The 21,693-nt window shown below is 41.1% G+C and overlaps 2 protein-coding genes across 2 annotated transcripts in view; both read left to right on the forward strand.

Annotated features, from left to right (window-relative positions):
* Window positions 1-21,693, forward strand: part of LOC121395196 (zinc finger protein OZF-like) — a 461,594-nt gene that overhangs the window by 24,881 nt on the left and 415,020 nt on the right.
* LOC121395241 overlaps window positions 13,589-21,693 on the forward strand; it is an 88,898-nt gene continuing 80,793 nt past the window's right edge. The window contains exons 1-4 of the mRNA XM_041568275.1: window positions 13,589-13,639; window positions 14,033-14,134; window positions 16,477-16,608; window positions 18,705-19,340. Coding sequence (XP_041424209.1) covers window positions 13,589-13,639; window positions 14,033-14,134; window positions 16,477-16,608; window positions 18,705-19,340 — 921 coding nt within the window. The remainder of the gene's footprint in view (window positions 13,640-14,032; window positions 14,135-16,476; window positions 16,609-18,704; window positions 19,341-21,693) is intronic.

The following is a 21,693-nucleotide window of genomic DNA, read 5'->3' on the forward strand; positions in this document are numbered from 1 at the left end:
GTGGACCTACATCAGGCAAACAAAGCAAAAATACCTGACTGTTACCCTCTGCCTACTACAGACCTCATTTCCTAATGCCATGGGTCAAAATTTTTCACAAAGCTGGACATCTGTAAAGGCTATTTACAAATACCACAATACCAAATACTCTTGGCAGGCCACAAACCTACACATCTAGGACTTTATTTTTTCAAATGCATGCCATTTGGGCTGTGTTCTGCTCCAAGCTGTTTCCAGAAAATCCCTGGGGTAACAATTAATCCATGCACAGTCTCTGGAGGAACACAATGCAATCCTTGATCAGGTATTTCACAGGCTGATGGACTATAACCTCACCTTGAATAAGACAAAATGAGTTTTTGCATAAACTGAATTTGACTTTGTGGGTCATAAACTCTCATCACTGGGAATTCAACCCTTGCACTTAGTGATGGGCAATTTTGTCCCATTTTGCTTTACCCAAAATTCATGAATTTCCTGCAAAATTTGCGAATCAAGTAAAAAATTTGCAAAATGTTAATTTTAATGCCACAACAATTCACTGCATCAAAATTAACACCAGCAAAAATTTCAATGCAGGTGACAATTGATGCCCATTAAAGTCAATGGCCATCAGTTTATTCATGAATTTATTCCCTGGCGGCGAAATGTGGAAAACTCGCTGTGAATTTGCGGCTGGTGAATAAATTCGCCCATCACTACTTGAGATCCAATTTTGAGGCCATACATCATTTACCTAAGCCAATAGACAGAGCAGAACTCGCTTCTTCTCTAGGATTCACAAACTTTTATTTGTTTTGAAGCTGACTATGTAGAAATCACACCACCATTACGTGCCTTACTTACAATAAAGATGTGCAGTAGGAGTGGACACCAGCGTGTGCCCCAGCAGTCTGTATATTGAGACCTCGTATTATTTCAGCATCAGCCCTTGTGCATTTTTTACCAAATGAATCTACACGTGTCTCTTGTGATGCTTCAGGTGTTATTATAGGTACAGTCTTATCACAGGTTCTGCATGGAGTGGAGCTCCCCATTGCTTTTGCTTCTCCAGCTCTCACTCCAACTAAAGCAGAAATACACAGCAGGAGAGCGGGAGGTACTGGCCTGTATATACAGACTTGTGCATAGTGACATCATTTCCTTTATAACAGGAAGTTTACCCTGAGAACTGATCACCAACCCTAACTTCCTTGTGGTCTACATCAAGCTCTCACTCTTCATATTCACAGATGGTCAGACAGGTTATATCAATACAACTTAGAAGTCTGTTACAGACCAGGAAACTTTAATCAAGTTGCAGATTACCTGTCACGTATAGTCCTTGAATGTGAGGAGACAAAGGCCAAACAGGAGGAAGCAGAGTTAAGTTGTATAAAGGCAATTGCTTTTGTTGCAGCCATGGGAATAGTGAGAGGAGACTAAAAAGCCAGTCTCTCTGTGTGTTGTGTATTGGCATAAGTTGTGTTACGTTGTATAAAGTTAATTACCTTTGAAGGAAGTTAGAATGTTGTAGCCCTGGGAATAGTGGGAGGAGACTGGGAAGTCTGTGTGTGAAATAAAGATGGTGGAGTGATAACAGCCTGTCTGCACTACTGGGATATACCACATTACCACACCCCATATTATCCCAAAACCAACAGGCTGTGTGATAGGTTTAATGGAACTATGAAAACTATGCTAAAGACTTTTCTGGAATCTGGTGAAAAAGTCTGGGAACGATATTTGCCACATCTCTTGTTTGCATATACCGAAGTTCCACTGGAGTTTACTGGGTTTTTACCTTTTGAACTGCTATATGGACATCAAGTCTGTGGTCCTCTGGAGCTGCTAAGGGAATACTGGGAAGGGACACAAAACCTAAATGAGAATATGGTGAGAAAATGTTTGTCTGTGTTGTGGGCTCTTGTACCAGCCCAAAGTAACCAAAGCTCTATAGAGGAAAAGATCCATGTCTCTGAATAGACCACAGTATTTCTCCATCTTTTTTCTTGCCAAACCACTGCACATGCTCAGTCTGCTCCTGGCTGAACTAAGGGACCAACTCACAGTATTCTTCTTTCTTTAGCCTGCTTGTAGTCACTGCCTGTTCACTATTAAACATGTACACACACTAACCAATCACAGTCCTGTCTTTCTTCTTCCTCTAGTCTCCTCCTATTCACTATTAATCATACACACACACTAACCAATCACAGTCCTGTCTTCTCCCTCTAATCTCCTCCTATTCACTATTAAACATACACATACACTAACCAATCACAATCCTGTCTGTCTTCTTCCTCTAGTCTCCTCCTATTCACTATTAAACATGCACACACACTAACCAATCACAGTCCTGTCTTCTCCCTCTAGTCTCCTCCTATTCACTATTAAACATACACACACACTAACCAATCACAGTCCTGTCTGTCTTCTCCCTCTAGTCTCCTCCTATTCACTATTAATCATACACACACACTAACCAATCACAGTCCTGTCTGCCTTCTCATTCTAGTCTCCTCCTATTCATTATTAAACATACACTCACACTAACCAATCACAGTCCTGTCTGTGAGCACCAAGGAAGCTGGTATCCATAGGTATAAAATTTACGTTTATTAAATAATCATTAAAAATCATAGCAGCATGTGTTGCTAATTTTATTACTATGACCTCGTTATATGTAAAAGACTCAAAGATAAGACTATTTCAAATAGAATGAGGTTTGTTGAGTTTAACAAAGAACATAGAATGGTTTTGCTTTGGGAAAGTATTCGATGTGACACCGAAGTAGAACACGGGGGCTTTGCCAAAAAATACTCCTCTTCTCACAACTTTTATACGTAAATGTTGAAAGAGAACTGAATGTTCTTATCTACAGATATTTCCCGCTTACAACTGTCCCTCAGCCGTGTGGTTCTTTATCAGTTAAAATCAGACACAGGGAGGAATCAGTAAATGAAGAAAACACAAGGGGCCCATCTGCTGACACTCTGAATTCTGTCAGTAACTTACAAAGTGGCCTCTCATCACTGGGTGTCATTAATAAGAGAAATAATAAATGGGGGAACATCACCCCTCCCTTCACCTTTCCTGCCTTAGGGATTTGTTTTTATGATCAGATATAGGGACATTTGTTATTAGACTTTATTATTCCTACACTCTGACACATAACCATTTGTCCATCATTGGAATAGGCTGTTCTCATAGAAATGTGCTCATATAAAAATATATTATCATATCCTCTCTTGAAATGCAGAAATGAGTTTCATATTACCCTATTATTAGCATATTTAAGGGTACCGAGAGGGCCCCTGAGAACAAGGGAGGTTTGTTATAATGAAAACAGAGGTCTTGTGAGTTACAGTTAAACATCATGGCAGCAACAGTCACAGAAGTGAAAACTTCAAACTGAGATCAGATAAGGATAAACAGGAAACTAAAGGGTCTGAAAGTAAATCCTGTTTTGAGGAAGTAACTTGAGCGAGATATAGTTGGCAACAGGAAACCTCACAAACATATTTAAATGTATAGTATTAAGTAAATTTATACTTACCGTAATTTACTTTTCCCTTAGTCCCTTAGGCAGCACCATGAGATTTATTTTGCTTTCCCTTTCATGTAGGACAAGTGAGAAAAAAGAGTTAATTCTCCCCACCCATAAATACCAGCTACTCACAACCCCCTCTAGTGTTTTTTTTTTTTTTTTTTTTTTTAATAAGACACACAGACCGATGCTTAAGTATTTTATTAGGGCGGGTAATTTATTGCTGCCTAAGGGACTAAGGGAAAAGTAAATTACGGTAAGTATAAATTTACTTATTCCCTTACGTCCCCTACGGCAGCACCATGAGAGTTAACGAGTAACAAGGGAGGGTATCTTCATATCGCCTTCTGTAGTATGCTACTGCCATAGGAAGCTTCCTGTGAAGCCGAGATGTCTACCCTGTAGTGCTGGATGAAAGTATTTGGATTACTCCAGGTTGCCGCTCTACATATCTGATCCAAGGATACATTGGCTGCCTCTGCCCATGAAGCAGAAATTTTCCTAGTAGAGTGTGCCTTGACAGGGAATGGAGGATTGAGATTATCCTTAATGTAGGCCGTCTGGATAGTCTCTCTAATCCAACGTGCTAATGACGGTTTCGAGCTCTTAGCCCCTTATTTCTTCCGCAAAAAACTGATGAATAGACTTTCAGATAATCTAAATTCTTCTGTACTCCTTAGGTAGGCTTTCAGAATTCTGCCTACATCCAAAAGGGCCAGTTGAGAGCTGTGGCCTTGGACTTCCTGAACATTTGGTAGAACAATCTCCTGATTGATATTATATGTATTGACAACCTTAGGTCTGAAATTAGGAAGGGTTCTCAAGACAACCCGGTCTGGAAGGAATGTCAAGTAAGGCTCCTTTATTGATAAAGCCTGGATTTCCCCGACTCTTCTAGCTGAAGTAATGGCTACTAAAATAAAGTCTTGAAAGATAGACACTTAATGGAGATATTTTCCAGGGGTTCATAAGGTGCTTCACATAATTTCTTCAACACCCGAGGTAGGTCCCAAGTAGGAGAGGATTGAATGAGTCTAGGCCTGATCTTTGAAATAGCCTTGACAAATCTTTTAAGAAGCGGTAGAGTGGACAAAGATCTATTTTGGAGAGCAGATAAAGCAGAGATCTGCGCTTTGATAGTATTTACCGATAACCCTTTATCAAAACCTTCTTGAAGAAATTTTAACAACACCGGCACAGAAGGTTGAGTCTCCGAAATCTGTTTCCTCTTACACCAGTCTCTGAATCTTTTCCAGACTCTAGAATAGGACTTGATAGTAGAATCTTTTCTGGATTGAATCAGTATGTCTACTACTTCTTTAGAGAGTCCCTCCGACTCTAAAATGGACCTGTCAGTCTCCAAGCTGTCATCTTCAATCTCGCAAGATGCTGATATGCCAGAGGCCCCTGGGTCAATAGCTTCGGAAAGTGCGGGAGAATCCAATACTGTCCTCTGGACATTCTCATTAACAGAGAGAACCAACTCCTCCGAGGCCAAAATGGGGTTAAGAGAATTGTCTGCACTCTCTCCAATCTGATCTTCTGTAAAACCTTGGGAATCATAGGTATTGGGGAAAAGATGTAAACTAGTTGGAATTTCCACCTGATTGACATGGCGTCTATATAATCCGGACGATCTAGTCTGTTTAAGGAGCAAAGCCTCTGTGTTTTGCGATTCTTCCTGTTGGCCATGAGATCTATCTCTGGCATTCCCCATCGATCTGTAATTCTCCAGAATATGTGTTGATCTAGGGACCATTCCCCTGGAGCAATCTTTTTCCGGCTGAGATGATCCGCTATGAAATTCTCCTTTCCTTTTATATGCACCGCCATCAGACGAGGACTGTGTCTCTCTGTCCAATTCAAGATCTTGAATAGCTCCTAATTCAACAAGGGAACTCTGGTCCCCCCCTGCTTGTTCAAGTAAGCCACTGTGGTGGAATTGTCTGAAAGAATCTTTATGCTTTTGCCTTTTAGTTGTCTTTGGAAACTCATAATGGCTTTGTAGACCGCTCTCAATTCCCTGAAATTTGAGGACATGGAGCTTTCCATTGGATCCCAAATGCCCTGTGCCGTTAGATGGCTCAGATGGGCTCCCCATCCCCATTGAGAGGCATCCGTAGTTAGCACTATCCATTCCGGCTGTTGAAAAGATAGACCCTGTACTAGGTGATTCTCCTGAAGCCACCATTCCAACCTGGATCGTGTCTCTGCGCTGAGACATATCTTCATATCTATGGAGGAAACTTTCCGATTCCATCTCATAAGTATCTCTGTTTGTAAAGGTCTCATGTGTAACTTCGCCCAAGCGACAGCCTCTATTGATGCCGTCATGAAACCTAGGACTCTCATTAAGCCTCTGATTGTCGAAAGAGGGTTTCTGATTATCTCTTGAACAGCTTCCCTCAAACTGTAAATCTTGTCCTGGGGAAGATATAACTTCATTTCCGCAGATTTGATGATGAGTCCCAAAAATTGTATTGTTCTGGATGGTTCTAGGGTTGAATTGTCCCAATTTATTATCCATCCTAGATACTGAAGCAGCTCGATGGTTCTGTTTAAATGCTTCTTTAACAGCGCTGCTGACACTGCTGTAATCAGCCAGTCGTCTAGATAAGGTATAAGAGTTATCCCTTCTTCTCTTAGAACCGCTGCTATCGAGGTCACAACCTTGGTGAACACCCGAGGTGCCGTTGTTATCCCAAAAGGAAGAACTCTGAACTGATAATGGTGCCGAACTCCTTTGATGAACACAGCAATCCGAAGAAATTTCTTGTGAGCATGAAAAATTGGAATATGCAGATAAGCATCTTTGAGATCCAAAGAAGCCATATAGTCGCCTCTGTCTAGTATGTTTATCACCGACTTGATGGTTTCCATACGAAAAGTCTTCTTGTGGATGAACTGATTTACTTGTCTTAAGTCTACAATCGTTCTGAAAGTCCCATTTGGCTTGGGGACTAAAAAGACCTTTGAATAGGTTCCTCGATGAATCTCCAGTGGAGGCACTGGTTCGAGAACTCTGGCTGAAACAAATTCTGTGATGGCCTGCTCGAGAGCCAGCTGTTTGTTTGGAGAATTTAAGGGAGTAAGAATAAACCTCTGAGGAGGTAGACTCAGAAATTCTATTCTGTAGCCTTCTGCAATTAATTGGAGTATCCATGCGTCTGCAATGGTTTCTTTCCATTCTGGAAAGAAAAAAATTAATCTGCCCCCTACCGGCAGTAAACTTCTGGCGTCAGAAGGATGGCCTTTTCTTTGGTGGGAAGGTTTTCCCAAATCCTCTCTCACCTCTGGAAGAATTGAATGCTCTATTGGGCCGAAAGGAATTTGTATCGTTCCTTCTTCTGTCTCTTTGAAAGTAGTTATCTCTTTTAGGTGATGTTCTTCTATTCCGGAAAAAGGAATTTTTGCTCCTATTTGATTGGTTTTCCTGAGGAAGACGCTTATTCTTAGAGCCTGACAAAGATTCCAAAAGTTTATCCAGCTCTGATCCAAAGAGACGACCTGGTTCAAATGCCATGGCACATAAGCTATTTTTGGATATTGAATCAGCTGACCAGGTTCTTAGCCATAAAGCTCTTCTGGATGCTGTAGATAAAGCCATAGTTTTCGCAGCTAGCTTAATACTTTCAATGGATGAGTCACACAAGAACTCAACTGCCATATTGACCTTTTCCAGAGATTCCAGAAGCTCCTCACGGGATATGTTGTTGTTGATATCCTCCGTGAATAGTTTAAGCCAATGCCTGGTTGATCTAGCCACTGCCGAGGCTGCCAAGGCTGGCTTACAAATAGCTGTACCCGTATTATAAACTCTTTTAAGTAAGGACTCCATCTTGCGATCCATAGGATCCTTTAATCCTGAACCATCTTCCACAGGAATGAGTGTTTTATTAGACAGTCTGGCAATGGCTACATCTACTTTCGGAGGAGTCCCCCAGGACTGTATCTCCTCTTCCTGAATGGGAAACAAAAGCTTTTGTCTTTTTGTTATAGACGGAGGCTTTTCAGGATTTTTCCACTCTCTAGTCATTAAATCTTTCATGACTGGGTGAACCGGAAAATTTTTAGATTTCTTAGCTACCTGAGAAGTGGTTGCCTGCGAATCCTCGCTTTCCAGAGATTCCATCGTTAACCTTACTCTCCTGATCAATTTCGCAGTGCTTTCCACCGGAAACAAGGCTAAGATTTCTTCCTCATCCGAGGATGAATCCTAAGTTGATCCGTCTAAAGATATAGGATTAACTCTTGTAGGAGAATTCACAATATCATCCGCAATAGGGACTGGGCCAGGTTGCAACTGGTTAAACATATCCTTCATAGTTGATTTTATAAACTCCTTAATCCACGAAGAAGAAGCTTCAGGAAGTGCTTCAACATCCTTGTGAGCCAGATATGACAGACAGTCCTTACAAAACCTTTTCCCATAGCCATCTGGGAGAAGTGTGTCACATGCTCTACACTGCAGATGCTTTGACTTCCTGTGTCTCTAGGGTAGACATCTGACAAAAACATGAAAATTTACACATAGATTATAAAGGAATCTTAGGTAAAAAGCATGCCCACAGAGTACCTTGTACCTTAGTGCTGAATAAGGAGGCTGCAACCCAGGCAGCAACGTCTAAGCAGCAGGCTGATCACACTCCTATACAAGGGGAGCGTCTGAACACAGCGTGATTAGCTTTAAAGATCCTCTGGTGCGAACTTCAGCACACCTGATCCGCATCATCAGTGTAAACATCTCTTAACCAATCACGTCAACTCTGAGTTGCGTGTCATAGGTTATCGTCGCCATTTTGTTTATGGGCAACCCTCGGCTGCACAGTCTATTGCGGCGACGGCAAAACCTAAGAGGCCACTCGCACCTCCGACTGAAAGACCCCTTGGGTAATGCAGTCTACGGTCTTCAAGTCCCCTAGGGACCTGGCATCTTTAACCTAGGAAAAAACCAGAAAGAACGTTAATATGGCATCCACCTTTACGCGGATAATACACTCACCTGCCTACGAAGGTAGGACAAAAAAACACTAGAGGGGGTTGTGAGTAGCTGGTATTTATGGGTGGGGAGAATTAACTCTTTTTTCTCACTTGTCCTACATGAAAGGGAAAGCAAAATAAATCTCATGGTGCTGCCGTAGGGGACGTAAGGGAAATAGGTGGATATCTATATGCCATCATGTTATATACGGCTAAAGAAAATATTTATGCAAAAACATATTATACGTTTGAAAGAAAACATTGCATATGGATGAAAACATAAGATTAAGCAAAAATGAATTGAATAATACTGATCATATTGCATCTTTAAAGCAAAAATTATTCTTTTAAGATAAAATTATTCTTTTTTCTTCAAACCTCCCCATAATTATAGCACAAAGCAGAATTCTAACAGAGAAATATAGAGCAAGTATTAATGCTAAGATGACATGGATAGACTTAGGGGCACATTTACAAAGCTCGAGTGAAGGATTCGAATTAAAAAAACTTCGAATTTCGAAGTGTTTGGCTACTTCGACCATCAAATGGGCTACTTCGACCTTCGACTACGACTTCGACTACGAATCGAACGATTCGAACTAAAAATCGTTCGACTATTCGACCATTCGATAATCGAAGTACTGTCTCTTTAAGAAAAACTTCGACCCCCTAGTTCGGCAGCTAAAAGCTACCGAAGTCAATGTTAGCCTATGGGGAAGGTCCCCATAGGCTTGCCTGTGTTTTTTTGATCGAAGGATATTGCTTCGATCGTTGGATTAAAATCCTTCGAATCGTTCGATTGGAAGGATTTAATCGTTCGATCGAACGAATAATCCTTCGATCGTTCGATCATAGGATTAGCGCTAAATCGCTCGACTTCGATATTCGAAGTCGAACGATTTTAGTTCCTAGTCGAATATCGAGGGTTAATTAACCCTCGATATTCGACCCTTAGTAAATCTGCCCCTTAATGAAACTTCAAATGGAGTTGTTTAACCAGCTATAAACTTTACCTAATCATTTGCAATAACTGAACTCTTCTATAAAAAATTACACCTGGGGGCCGATTCACTAACTTCGAGTGAAGGATTCGAAGTAAAAAAAACGTCGAATTTCGAAGTGTTTTTTTGGGCTACTTCGACCATCGAATGGGCTACTTCGACCTTTGACTTCGAATCGAAGGATTCGAACTAAAAATCGTTCGACTATTAGACCATTCGATAGTCGAAGTACTGTCTCTTTAAGAAAAAACTTCGACCCCCTAGTTCGCCATCTAAAAGCTACCGAACTCAATGTTAGCCTATGGGGAAGGTCCCCATAGGCTTTCCTAAGTTTTTTTGATCAAAGGATATTCCTTCGATCGTTGGATTTAAATCCTTCGAATCGTTCGATTCGAAGGATTTAATCGTTCGATTGAAGAAATAATCCTTCGATCGTTCGATCAAACTATTTGCGCTAAAATCCTTCGACTTCGATATTCGAAGTCGAAGGATTTTAATTCCCAGTCGAATATCGAGGGTTAATTATATTCGACCCTTGATGAATCGGCCCCTTATTGTTGCAGCTCTAAAACTTTGACTATATGACATTCAACAAACATTTCAGAAACAATATGAGTTCAACCTTCTTTCTCCTATCAAAACACATACTAATCTAAAGTCACACTATGTTGGTCAGTTTATTTTTCAGATTATTGACATTAGAGGAGGAGATAGAGATATGGCCCTGTTGAGGTTAGAGACTTATTGGATTTTTGAGCTAAAGACAATAAATACATATGGAGGACTCAATCGGGATTGGGAACTAACTTGCTTTTTTTGAATTGCCTGTTTTTTCTTTTCTTTTTCATTAAATATACGACTCAGAATATAGAGGTATGAAAATGTTAGCGTCAGTTTTTTCTTGAACGAATTACGATCATTAACTATTCTTGGTTATTAATTTATATATACATTATGAATAATTTAGTGGGTTGAGTTTTGTCCTGCTTGTTTATTTATTTAATTAATTAATTTATTCAATCCTTATTAGACCTTTTTCAATATTTTGTTCGCCAAATATATGAAACATGTGACATGAAATATGTAACATTTATCTAATTGTATTATTTGATTAATTATTTAACAGTTCATTCATTAATTATTATGCATGTTAGTGGTACACTTCCGTTGTTATTGATATTGGATCATGTGGTTTATCCATGATAGGGTTAATGTTTTTAGAAAGGGTGTGGCTTTTGTGATTTTAAATGTTACCAGAAGTTGATACGAGTTAGCTTTTTGAAGGAAGTGGTTTGTCCACGAAACGCGTCAAAGCTATGGAGCTCTTGGGCTCATTACGCTCTGTTTTCACCTTTTAACAATTTTCTTATAAATGGATGTTTTAAACTTGCTGGTGCTCCGTGGTTTCAAGATTTTATAGTTACTCTATTTATTTGGACAACCTCTATGTTTATGACAGTGATAGATTTATAGATATTAATATTATGGGCGGGGTTAGTCTTGGCATCTCGACTCTATTCAATACTAATATTAGCACATGACAAAGTTCTATTATTAAGGGGTCTATCATTTTGTTTATCTCAGTGCCGTTTACACACAACCAGCTACATATAGAGCTGAGGATCTGGGGCAATAATACAACCTTTTTAAACAAATACAATTTTACCTTTGTTGTTTTCATAACTAATCTATAACTAAACATACAGAGAAAATGGTATATTATCAATTTCCCATTGTTTTCTTATAAATGTCACACAATTTAACTATATCACATTCAATACTGTATGAATCTAAAACTTAAAATTAAGCCGTTTCAATATCAGTCCGTCAGTTCATTATAGAGGAAAGTCCAATCAGAGAGACATCATGGCTGTGGATAGAAATATGAAGAAATATTCACTTGTATTCAGTTAATGCAGCAGTCTCTATACAGTTCATAATCAGTCCATAGATCTGATATTAGGATAAGCAATAGATGTAAAGGCATCACAGATATGAATGGAAAACTTATGAAATGGCTCTTTGTATGTATGTAGAGTTTCCTTCAATGAGTGGTGGGATCAATGATAACCCACAATATAATACTCCCCTCTTGTTGTACTGCAAATGCAGTGCAATAATAATATATGAAATATTACCTTCATGTTGGTGAAAAGATCCAGATTGAGGAGATACAGAAAAAATACAAATGAATAGAAAATGGAAAAAAAATATTTGCTGTAGTTAAAAGATAGTAGGGCTCATTTATCAACACTGGGCAAATTTGCCCATGGGCAGTTACCCAAAGCAACCAATCAGTGATTAACAAGCTGCAAGTAGGACAATGAATACAGCAATCTGATTGGTTGCCATGGGTTACTGCCCATGGGCAAATATGCCCAGTGTCGATAAATGACCCTCACTGAGTCCGTGAGAGAAGTTAAGCATCTGAAATATTGTGCAACCAAGAATTGTGGGAAATGTAGTGAACTGGTGTTTACACTTATGGCATTCTCTGGACACATGCCTTGGTTTATGACAGAACCAGCAGATAAAATCCTTCTTGTAATTGTTTGGACTATGAACTCGATTTCCTCTTAAAGGGGCGCTGTAAGTTGGATGCACCAATAAGTACGTCAGTGTGAGTGGGCCCTGACATTTGAAACAACTGACCATGATTTTGTCTTCAGAATATTCAGGGGAAGTACAACTTTTAATAAGTTTAAAGCATCCTGAACCATTAGCCCAATAAGAATCTTTATTACTGGGGCTTACTGGGGGCTGCACCATCTGTAGAAGGAAAAGTTGTGAGATTGTGTAACTCTGTGTCACTCTAAGGTTGCCAATAGGCATATTTAAATGGCATTTAATTGCTCCTGAGTTTCCATATAAAGGACTGGATCTAGGTTTGCTGAGCAAGGAGCAGAGAATAGGTGTAATGTCTCAGCTGAAGTATATGTCAGAAATATCACTTTCTATTGGTTGGCAAAAGCCTGCTAGATCTAATGGCATGTAATGTGTATAGGAAAATATTTGCTCTTACAATTATCCTTTATCTGTCATAGTAGAATTGAGAAAACTTTTCGCTTTCTGGCCAGGAAAACTCAGCCTTGTCCCCTCCACTGTGACACTTAACAAAGGCTTTGAAACGTGAAATGTTTTGGGCACTCAACTAGCATGGCCAGGAATATTGTTACATATGGAACATGGTTTTGTTTCAGATCACAACTAAAACATAATACACTTAAAAAGAGTTATCAATCTGACCCATAAAGATAAAAAGTAGAAGTAAAGTTAGTTTGAGACAAAAACTATAACAGAGATCATTTAAAGAGACAACACTAATATTTCTGTTAACACTATAAAGACAATTGGAGTGTATTAACCTTATTCACGAGTAACCCATTCACAAACAGAAATACACAAGAGATCTAATATTACTATGAGAATAATAACAAAGTAGACAATGTTAGGATAAGAATAGTGACATGATAGTCAAAGACAAAATAACAATATTAGTATAATAGTGTCAGACACATAGAACAAATATTATATTACAAGAGGTACCTATTAAAACATATAAACATTAAACATTTCTCTTGGTAATAACTTTTGGCTCAAGTAGATTAGAGTGTTCCTCCCCATGGTTGTCCACTTGAGATAACACAGTTCCTATGCCATAAGAGGACACAACTGTCTGAACTATAAAATGTTTTGTAAAATCAGGAGTGACCAGGACTGGGGTGTTTGATAGAGCAGATGTCAGGGTGTTCATTGCTTCTTCACATTGAGGAGTCCATAGTATAGTCTTTCCTTTCTTCTGACTGGTTAGATCTGTAGGGGTTTAACAATGGAGCTATAGTTAGGTATGAATTTACTGTAGTAGTTCATAGTCCCTAAGAATGCCTTCATCTGCTTCTGGGTATGGGGAATGGTCCATTTGGTAATAGCCTCTACCTTAGCTGTTTGGACACAGTCGCCCCCCGCCCACACAATGTCCTAGATAGGGCACCTTCACCATGGCAAACTAGCACTTGTCTGGCCATAATGTAAGACCAGCCTTTTGGATCTTATCTAGAACTTGCTGTAAGTGTTTAAGATGTTCCTCCCAAGAGTCCCAAGTATTACTGTAGACAGCAATGTCATCCAAGTAAGTCTGAGCAAAGTTCTGGCAATCACTAAGAAGGTAGTTCACCAGATACTGAAATGTGGTAGGTGTGTTCTTCATGCCAAATAGCATTACATTAAATTGATACAATGGGGTTATAAACACAGATTTAACTTGTGCCTTAGGGGTCAAAGGTATTTGCCAGTAACCCCACTAAGATCTAGTGGGGTTAGGCATCTGGCTCCCCCAAGGCCTCTCCCTCTGTCTCCAGAGAACTGCCACTGTTATTTTGAAGCACGTCAATTTTTATAAGCTCGACTATTTTTGTCCTGTTCAAATGCAATTTTGACACGTGACAGATTTTTCACCTGCATATTTTTGTCACAGTTTCGCAAATTATAAATCCATGTGAGAAATGTCTTCAATCGTTTACAGGTTCATCTATTTGCCAAGTTAGAAAAGTGTGAGTTTAACAAATATACTGAGTTTCTGGGCTTCATTATTTCCAATTATGGTATTCATATGGATAAAAAGAAGGTATCCACTATCATTGACTGGCCTGTTCCTTCTTCTCAGAAGACTGTGCAATGTTTAATTGAGTTTGCCATTTTTTATAGTTCATTACAGATTTCTCAAAGCTTATCACCCCAAAAAAAATTTAATCAGTTCCTCCAAACATTTGCAATGGTCTTCTCAAGCTCAATTTGCCTTTGATCAATTAAAGAAGTTATTCATGGCTGCTCCAATTCTTAAACATCATAATCATACTTTGCCTTATATCTTAGTGGTGGATGTTTTAGAAGATCCAATCAGAACCACCATTTTGTCTCAAAGAACTGGTGTTTAAGATTTTCTCTATCCTATTGCATTCTTATACTTACACCTTCTAAGAGAAACTATGAAATCTCTGACATAACTTTTGGCCATAAAAGCAGCTTTTGAGGAATGGCGCCATTTGTTGGAAGGAGCTATCCATACCATTTTCATTTTCTCTGACCCCTGGAACTTAGAATATTTACATACTGCCAAATGTCTCAAGCTATGGCAGGCTAGATGGCTTTTATTTATTTTTTTATTTTAATTTCCACATTCCATCTGCCTAATTTGCTGCCGAGGTTTTTTATTAAAGAAATAATTTATCTCTATGAGGTTCCTGATGAGACTGTGTCAGGTCGCAGAGTACAATTTGCTTCCAAATTTTGGAGGGCACTCTGTAAAACTTTGAATATAAAATTATAATTGTGATGTTTATTTGGACAGAGTCACATCACCTGATCGCTGAATTCAAACAAAATCTAGTTTGTATCATTGTCAGGAGCTGTCATCCCTGTCCAACTGGCTAATCCCAGTGAGAGGCTGCCCCTGAGGGTGAGGAAAGCCACTGTGGAAGTGACATCACCTAGAGAGAGGAAGTGGGAGGAGTTGTTGGCACAGAGAGACTGAGGAAAACTGGAGGTTATTCAGGTCAGTGCCAGTAATGGGTTGCTCCATAAAGATCACACATCATCCCAGTGTGAGAGCAGAATAAGGGTAAATTGTTGTATTACACCCAATACCTCCATTGATTTTCTTCTTTTATTCAAGACAACTAGAGTATGTTTTTAGCAGAATTCTCTTGTAGTAATGCTCTTCACTCCTCTACCAATCTCCTTTTATGGCAAACTATGGGTTTCATTAACACATTCTTTTTGATCTCTCTAAAGAAATAGTATCAGCTATCCAAGATCGTCTTTCTTTTTTCCTAATACTTAAGCAATTCAACTAGCAAAGGTTCAGGCTCAATATAACTTAAACAGGTGTCATTTTCCTTTAACTCAGTTTTCCATGCTGCCTTGTTAAGACCTGTAGTTAAGAACATCTATCCTGGTAGAGTTTCTGAACCTTCTGCTTGAACTCCTATTAAAGGTGTGGAAACATTTGAGGTTGAGGCTATTCTGGATTCCAAGTTTTCAGAAGGTCAGTTGTAGTACATGATTATTACTGACTTCTGGATTTCTGACCACTCTTCAAGCTACTCATTTAGCTTCTGACTCCTTGGCTTCTAGATCTTCTGGTTTTGTCCCCAGCCTGTTCTACAACTATGATTTTAGCTCAACTACAACTCTCTGCCTGCAGCTAAGTGCCTTGCTCTCCAAGTTCCCTTGACTGTATTATTATTCTTGTAGGTTCTCTGGTACTCCTGCTATTCCTGAGCTGGGCTTGTCCTGTTTTCATCTCCAGAGTGTGGGTCCCAGTGGAAATCATAGGGGAGGCTATCACCTTCTGACTCACTGTTGTACCTGGCAGATGCCCTCAAGTAATTGTGCCTCTGGGGCTGATAGAAAAGTGCCAGCTGACTCTTGTTACAATGTGGCACACTAAAAATGATTGTGGAAATGTATATAATAGGGTTGCCACCTTTTCTCCTGGTGGAAACCGGGCAGGGACAGGCTGTGACATGGTGGGCAGTGATGTCAGGGGTGGGCTATGACACAATGATTATCAGTGATCAGTGATCATCAACCGTGGGGAATCCTCCTCAGTTTTCCTAATTTGGAAAACCAGGCAGGAAGTTTTGACCTGGGCAGCCCTACAAATTACTGGGCTGCCCAAGTCAAAACCTGACAGGTTGTCAACCCTAGTGTATAATGTGGTGCAGTGCAAGGGACTATGGGAAGAGTTATATGCAAGAGAAGAAGTTTGATCCAGAGACTGAGGTTTTGGCTGAAACTGAACTTTTGTTGCGAATTGTTTCTGAGAAATAATAAGAGAATATTGTAAAAGATGGAAAATATCTATTATGTAAATTATTATATTTGGGGAGATGCTTTAAAGAAGGGGAGGGGTTATTTTTTAGCAGAATGAATAATATTCTCTGTTTGTTTAACTTCTCTTTTCAGGTTAATGGACAGATGAAGGAGGAGCTTGAGAAGGAGGAAGAGAGAAAAGTAACTCAGGTGGGAGGCAAAGAGACTGGGGGAGAGATGGACACAGTGGACCAGATGCAGGAGGATCACAGAGGAGAAGAGAAGGTAGAAGTTAAATGCCCAATTGTTACATTCAAGAACTAGATAAAACGATTCACCAACTGGATCTGAGGAACTGTGTAACATGTATGATACATTGTGTTCCTTACTGGCACAGGAATCACATGGAGCTGCACTGTGTGGGGCTAGATAATGAGGGGGGCACAGATGGGATAATGGCCCCTGGATTGGCTCATACTGTGCTGGGTATAAGGACACTGATCTATGGGCAGGAGGCTACAGACCTGTTACTGGATATAAACACGGCTCATAATCTTGTATCTGTATCAGGGGACAGGAAATCTGCTTCCTACTCACTAACACAACTACATTACCCACAATCCCCAGAGAGATTTCAATGTTATCCTCAGGTTTTAAGCAGCAGGAGTTTCCCCTCAGGGCGACATTACTGGGAAGTGGAGGTCAGTGAATCAGGGGACTGGGGGGTAGGGGTGGCCTATCCCAGTATAGAGAGGAGAGGGAAACAGTCCTTTATTGGGAATAATAACAAGTCCTGGTGTTTGCGCACAGAGAAAAATAATATCTATTTTATGGTACATGACAGTAAATGGATAAAATTATGGAACACCCCTTCCTGCAGGAGAATCAGGATCTCATTGGACTATGAGGCCGGATGTCTGTCCTTTTATGAGCTGAGTGAGCCAATCAGACACTTACACACCTTCACTGCCACATTCACTGAGCCCCTCCATGTTGTATTCTGGGCATTTGGAAATGGTGCCTGGGTGAGAATCATTAGAGAGAGAGAAGAAGGAGCTGAAGAAATGACACTAGAGAGAGAGAAACGACTCAGTGGTGAACAGACCCCAAGCAGAAAGAAGATGGACACAGAATCCAGGATACAGGCAGAGCTCAGTATGTCTGATATAATCTATGAATCAGAAAAGGAAAGTGAAGAGTTGGTCGGGCAGATCCCTGACATGGAGGAGATGTGTAACATGTGTGATACATTGTGTTCCTTACTGGCACAGGAATCACATGGAGCTGCACTGTGTGGGGCTGAGGGGGCACATAATGAGGGGGGCACAGATGGGATAATGGCCCCTGGATTGGCTCATATTGTGCTGGGTATAAGGACACTGATCTATGGGCAGGAGGCTACAGACCTGTTACTGGATATAAACACGGCTCATAATCGTGTATCTGTATCAGGGGACATAAAATCTGCTTCCTACTCACCAACACAACTACATTACCCACAATCCCCAGAGAGATTTCGCTATTGGCCTCAGACTTTAAGCAGCAGGAGTTTCCCCTCAGGGCGACATTACTGGGAAGTGGAGGGCAGTGAATCAGGGAACTGGAGGGTAGGGGTGGCCTATCCCAGTATAGAGAGGAGAGGGGGTCTGTCCTGGATTGGGGAGAATAACAAGTCCTGGTGTTTGTACAGGTGGTATAATGAAAACAGATATTCAGTGATACATGACAATAAATGGACAGAGTTACCCCACGTCTCTTCCTGCAGGAGAATCAGGATCTCATTGGACTATGAGGCCGGACGTCTGTCCTTTTATGAGCTGAGTGAGCCAATCAGACACTTACACACCTTCACTGCCACATTCACTGAGCCCCTCCATGTTGCATTCTTGGTATTTGGGGCTGGTGCCTGGGTGAGAATCATTAGAGAGAGAGAAAAAGGAGCTGAAGTACTGACACTAGAAAGAGACAAACAGATAAGAGACAGAGAGATGTTGGAGCCAGAGAGTCAGATGCAGGAGGAGGATGTTGTGTCTCATATAATCCACAAGGGGGAGACAGAGAGGGAAGAGTTGGTCGGGCAGATCCCTGACATGGAGGAGATGTGTAACATGTGTGATACATTGTGTTCCTTACTGGCACAGGAATCACATGGAGCTGCACTGTGTGGGGCTGAGGGGGCACATAATGAGGGGGGCACAGATGGGATAATGGCCCCTGGATTGGCTCATATTGTGCTGGGTATAAGGACCCTGATCTATGGGCAGGAGGCTACAGACCTGTTACTGGATATAAACACGGCTCATAATCTTGTATCTGTATCAGGGGACAGGAAATCTGCTTCCTACTCACTAACACAACTACATTACCCACAATCCCCAGAGAGATTTCAGAATGAGCCTCAGACTTTAAGCAGCAGGAGTTTCTCCTCAGGGCGACATTACTGGGAAGTGGAGGGCAGTGAATCAGGGGAGTGGAAGGTAGGGGTGGCCTATCCCAGTATAGAGAGGAGAGGGTATCATTACTGGATTGGGCAGAATAACAAGTCCTGGTGTTTGTACAGATGGGATAATAACAGATATTCAGTGATACATGACAATAAATGGACAGATTTACCCCACGTCCCTTCCTGCAGGAGAATCAGGATCTCATTGGACTATGAGGCCGGACGTCTGTCCTTTTATGAGCTGAGTGAACCAATCAGACACTTACACACCTTCACTGCCACATTCACTGAGCCCCTCCATGCTGCATTCTTGGTATTTGGGGCTGGTGCCTGGGTGAGAATCATTAGAGAGAGAGAAAAAGGAGCTGAAGTACTGAAACTAGAGACAGACAGACAGATAACAGACAGAGAGAAGTTGGAGCCAGAGACTCAGATGCAGGAGGAGGATGTTGTGTCTCATTTAATCCACAAGGGGGAGACAGAGAGGGAAGAGTTGGTCCCAGAGACTCAGATGCAGGAGGAGGATGTTGTGTCTCATATAATCCACAAGGGGGAGACAGAGAGGGAAGAGTTGGTCGGGCAGATCCCTGACATGGAGGAGATGTGTAACATGTGTGATACATTGTGTTCCTTACTGGCACAGGAATCACATGGAGCTGCACTGTGTGGGGCTGAGGGGGCACATAATGAGGGGGGCACAGATGGGATAATGGCCCCTGGATTGGCTCATACTGTGCTGGGTATAAGGACACTGATCTATGGGCAGGAGGCTACAGACCTGTTACTGGATATAAACACGGCTCATAATCATGTGTCTGTATCAGGGGACAGGAAATCTGCTTCCTACTCACTAACACAACTACATTACCCACAATCCCCAGAGAGATTTCAGGATTGGGCTCAGACTTTAAGCAGCAGGAGTTTCCCCTCAGGGCGACATTACTGGGAAGTGGAGGGCAGTGAATCAGGGGTGTGGAGGGTAGGGGTGGCCTATCCCAGTATAGAGAGGAGAGGGGATCAGTCCTGTATTGGAAATAATAACAAGTCCTGGGGTTTGTACAGATGGTATAATAACAGATATTCAGTGATACATGACAGTAAATGGACAGATTTACCCCACGCCCCTTCCTGCAGGAGAATCAGGATCTGGTTGGACTATGAGGCTGGACGTCTGTCCTTTTATGAGCTGAGTGAGCCAATCAGACACTTACACACCTTCACTGTCACATTCACTGAGCCCCTCCATGTTGCATTCTGTCTTTATTATGATGATGCCTGGGTGAGAATCATTAGTTAGCAAAATGGCCAATGGGGGAAGTAGAATAAGGTCACATGACTGTAGGACAGGAGTAACTATATCTGCCATTCCCATATCTGCTTTACTCACTGGCCCCAGGGTCGGACTGGCCTGCCGGGGTACCGGGAAAAAACCCGGTGGGCCCCAGCCTTGGTGGGCCCCTAGAGCCCTTGCTTTAGTTAATTTGCAATCACAAAATAAAATGATTAATTTTGTACAATGTGGTCCCACAGGGTTTTTGACACGAATGCATCCGGGGGATCCCTCTAAAATCGCACCGGTAAGTGATTGGCAGCAGCGGGTACACCACCACCCGCTTGCCAAATCCGTCACTCTGCTTCCGCCAATATCTAGCTGCCTGCCTGCCAGTATTGTCTGTCACCTGGTTGGAGCCGAGCTGCCGAGGACCCTGTGATCACATGATGCCGCCCTGCTATGCTGCTAGTGATTTTGGCTCCACTGCGCCTGCACGTAAATTTTACGTTTCAGGCAGCAAGGCAGGAGGCAGCCAACGTAGTATGTCCTGGGTCCGCATTCTATTCGGTGCGGCGTTCAACTGCGATCAAGCGCATTGAGGAACTGTCTGTGCCCGTGCACAGTTCACAGTTCAGCAGCACATCAGAACAGTTCTTCAGCAGAGTATGGCAGTCGCACAACTCCATCTCAGGTCTCCCAGGTGGCACATCTTACCTAACATGACTTTACTGGCTGCTTGGAAGCCTCCAATTGTGAACACCTTGCTGCAACATCATAACAGGTACTGACTTTGGTCTAACTAAACAAAAAAAATAAATAAATACTCTTTGTGTCACTGTCACTAGGGTGGGGATGAGCAGACATACAGTTTCAAGTTTTTTAACCTCTTAGGGGTAAGTGTACCTTTGAGTTAACTTTTATTATGTTATAGAATGGGCAAGTCTTGGCAACTTTTCAATTGGTCTTATTTATTTTTATTTGCCTTAATTTATTATTTATTTTGCCTTTTTTTATATTTGTATGCCTAATTATTTGCCATCTTCTGACTCAAACCAATGCCTAGTTGCTAAGGTAATTTAGACCCTACCAACCAGATCAGTGCTGAACTTCCAAACTGGAGAGTTGAAAAAAATGCTAAGTAATTGAAAAAAAACCCAAATAAAAAAAATTAAGACCAATTGCAAATTGTCTTAGACTATCACTCTCTGGGTCATACTAAAAATTAATTTTAAAGGGTTTGTGTCATGATTTTTATGGTGTAGTTTTTATTTCCAAATTACACCGTTTACACTGCAGATAATTCACTCTACCATATAAAATGTCATTCCTGAAGCAGCAAGTGTATTTTTTTTAGTTGTAATATTGGTGTGTAGGTGCATCTCAGGTCATTTTGCCTGGTCATGTGATTTCATAAAGAGACAGCACTTTAGGTTGGAACTGCTTTCTGGCAGGCTGTTGTTTCTCCTACTCAATGTAACTGAATGTGTCGCAGTGGGACTTGGCTTTTACTATTGAGTGCAGTTCTTATGTGTACCACAGAGCTGTTATCTGGTTACCTTCCCATTGTTCTGCTGATGGGTTGCTGTGGGGGTGATTTCATTCAAACTTGCAGTAAAGAATGACTGAAGTTTATAGTGCACAACTGACATGAATG

Source organism: Xenopus laevis, chromosome 6S, assembly GCF_017654675.1.
Source record: "Xenopus laevis strain J_2021 chromosome 6S, Xenopus_laevis_v10.1, whole genome shotgun sequence".
In the NCBI taxonomy this organism is placed as follows: Eukaryota; Metazoa; Chordata; class Amphibia; order Anura; family Pipidae; genus Xenopus; species Xenopus laevis.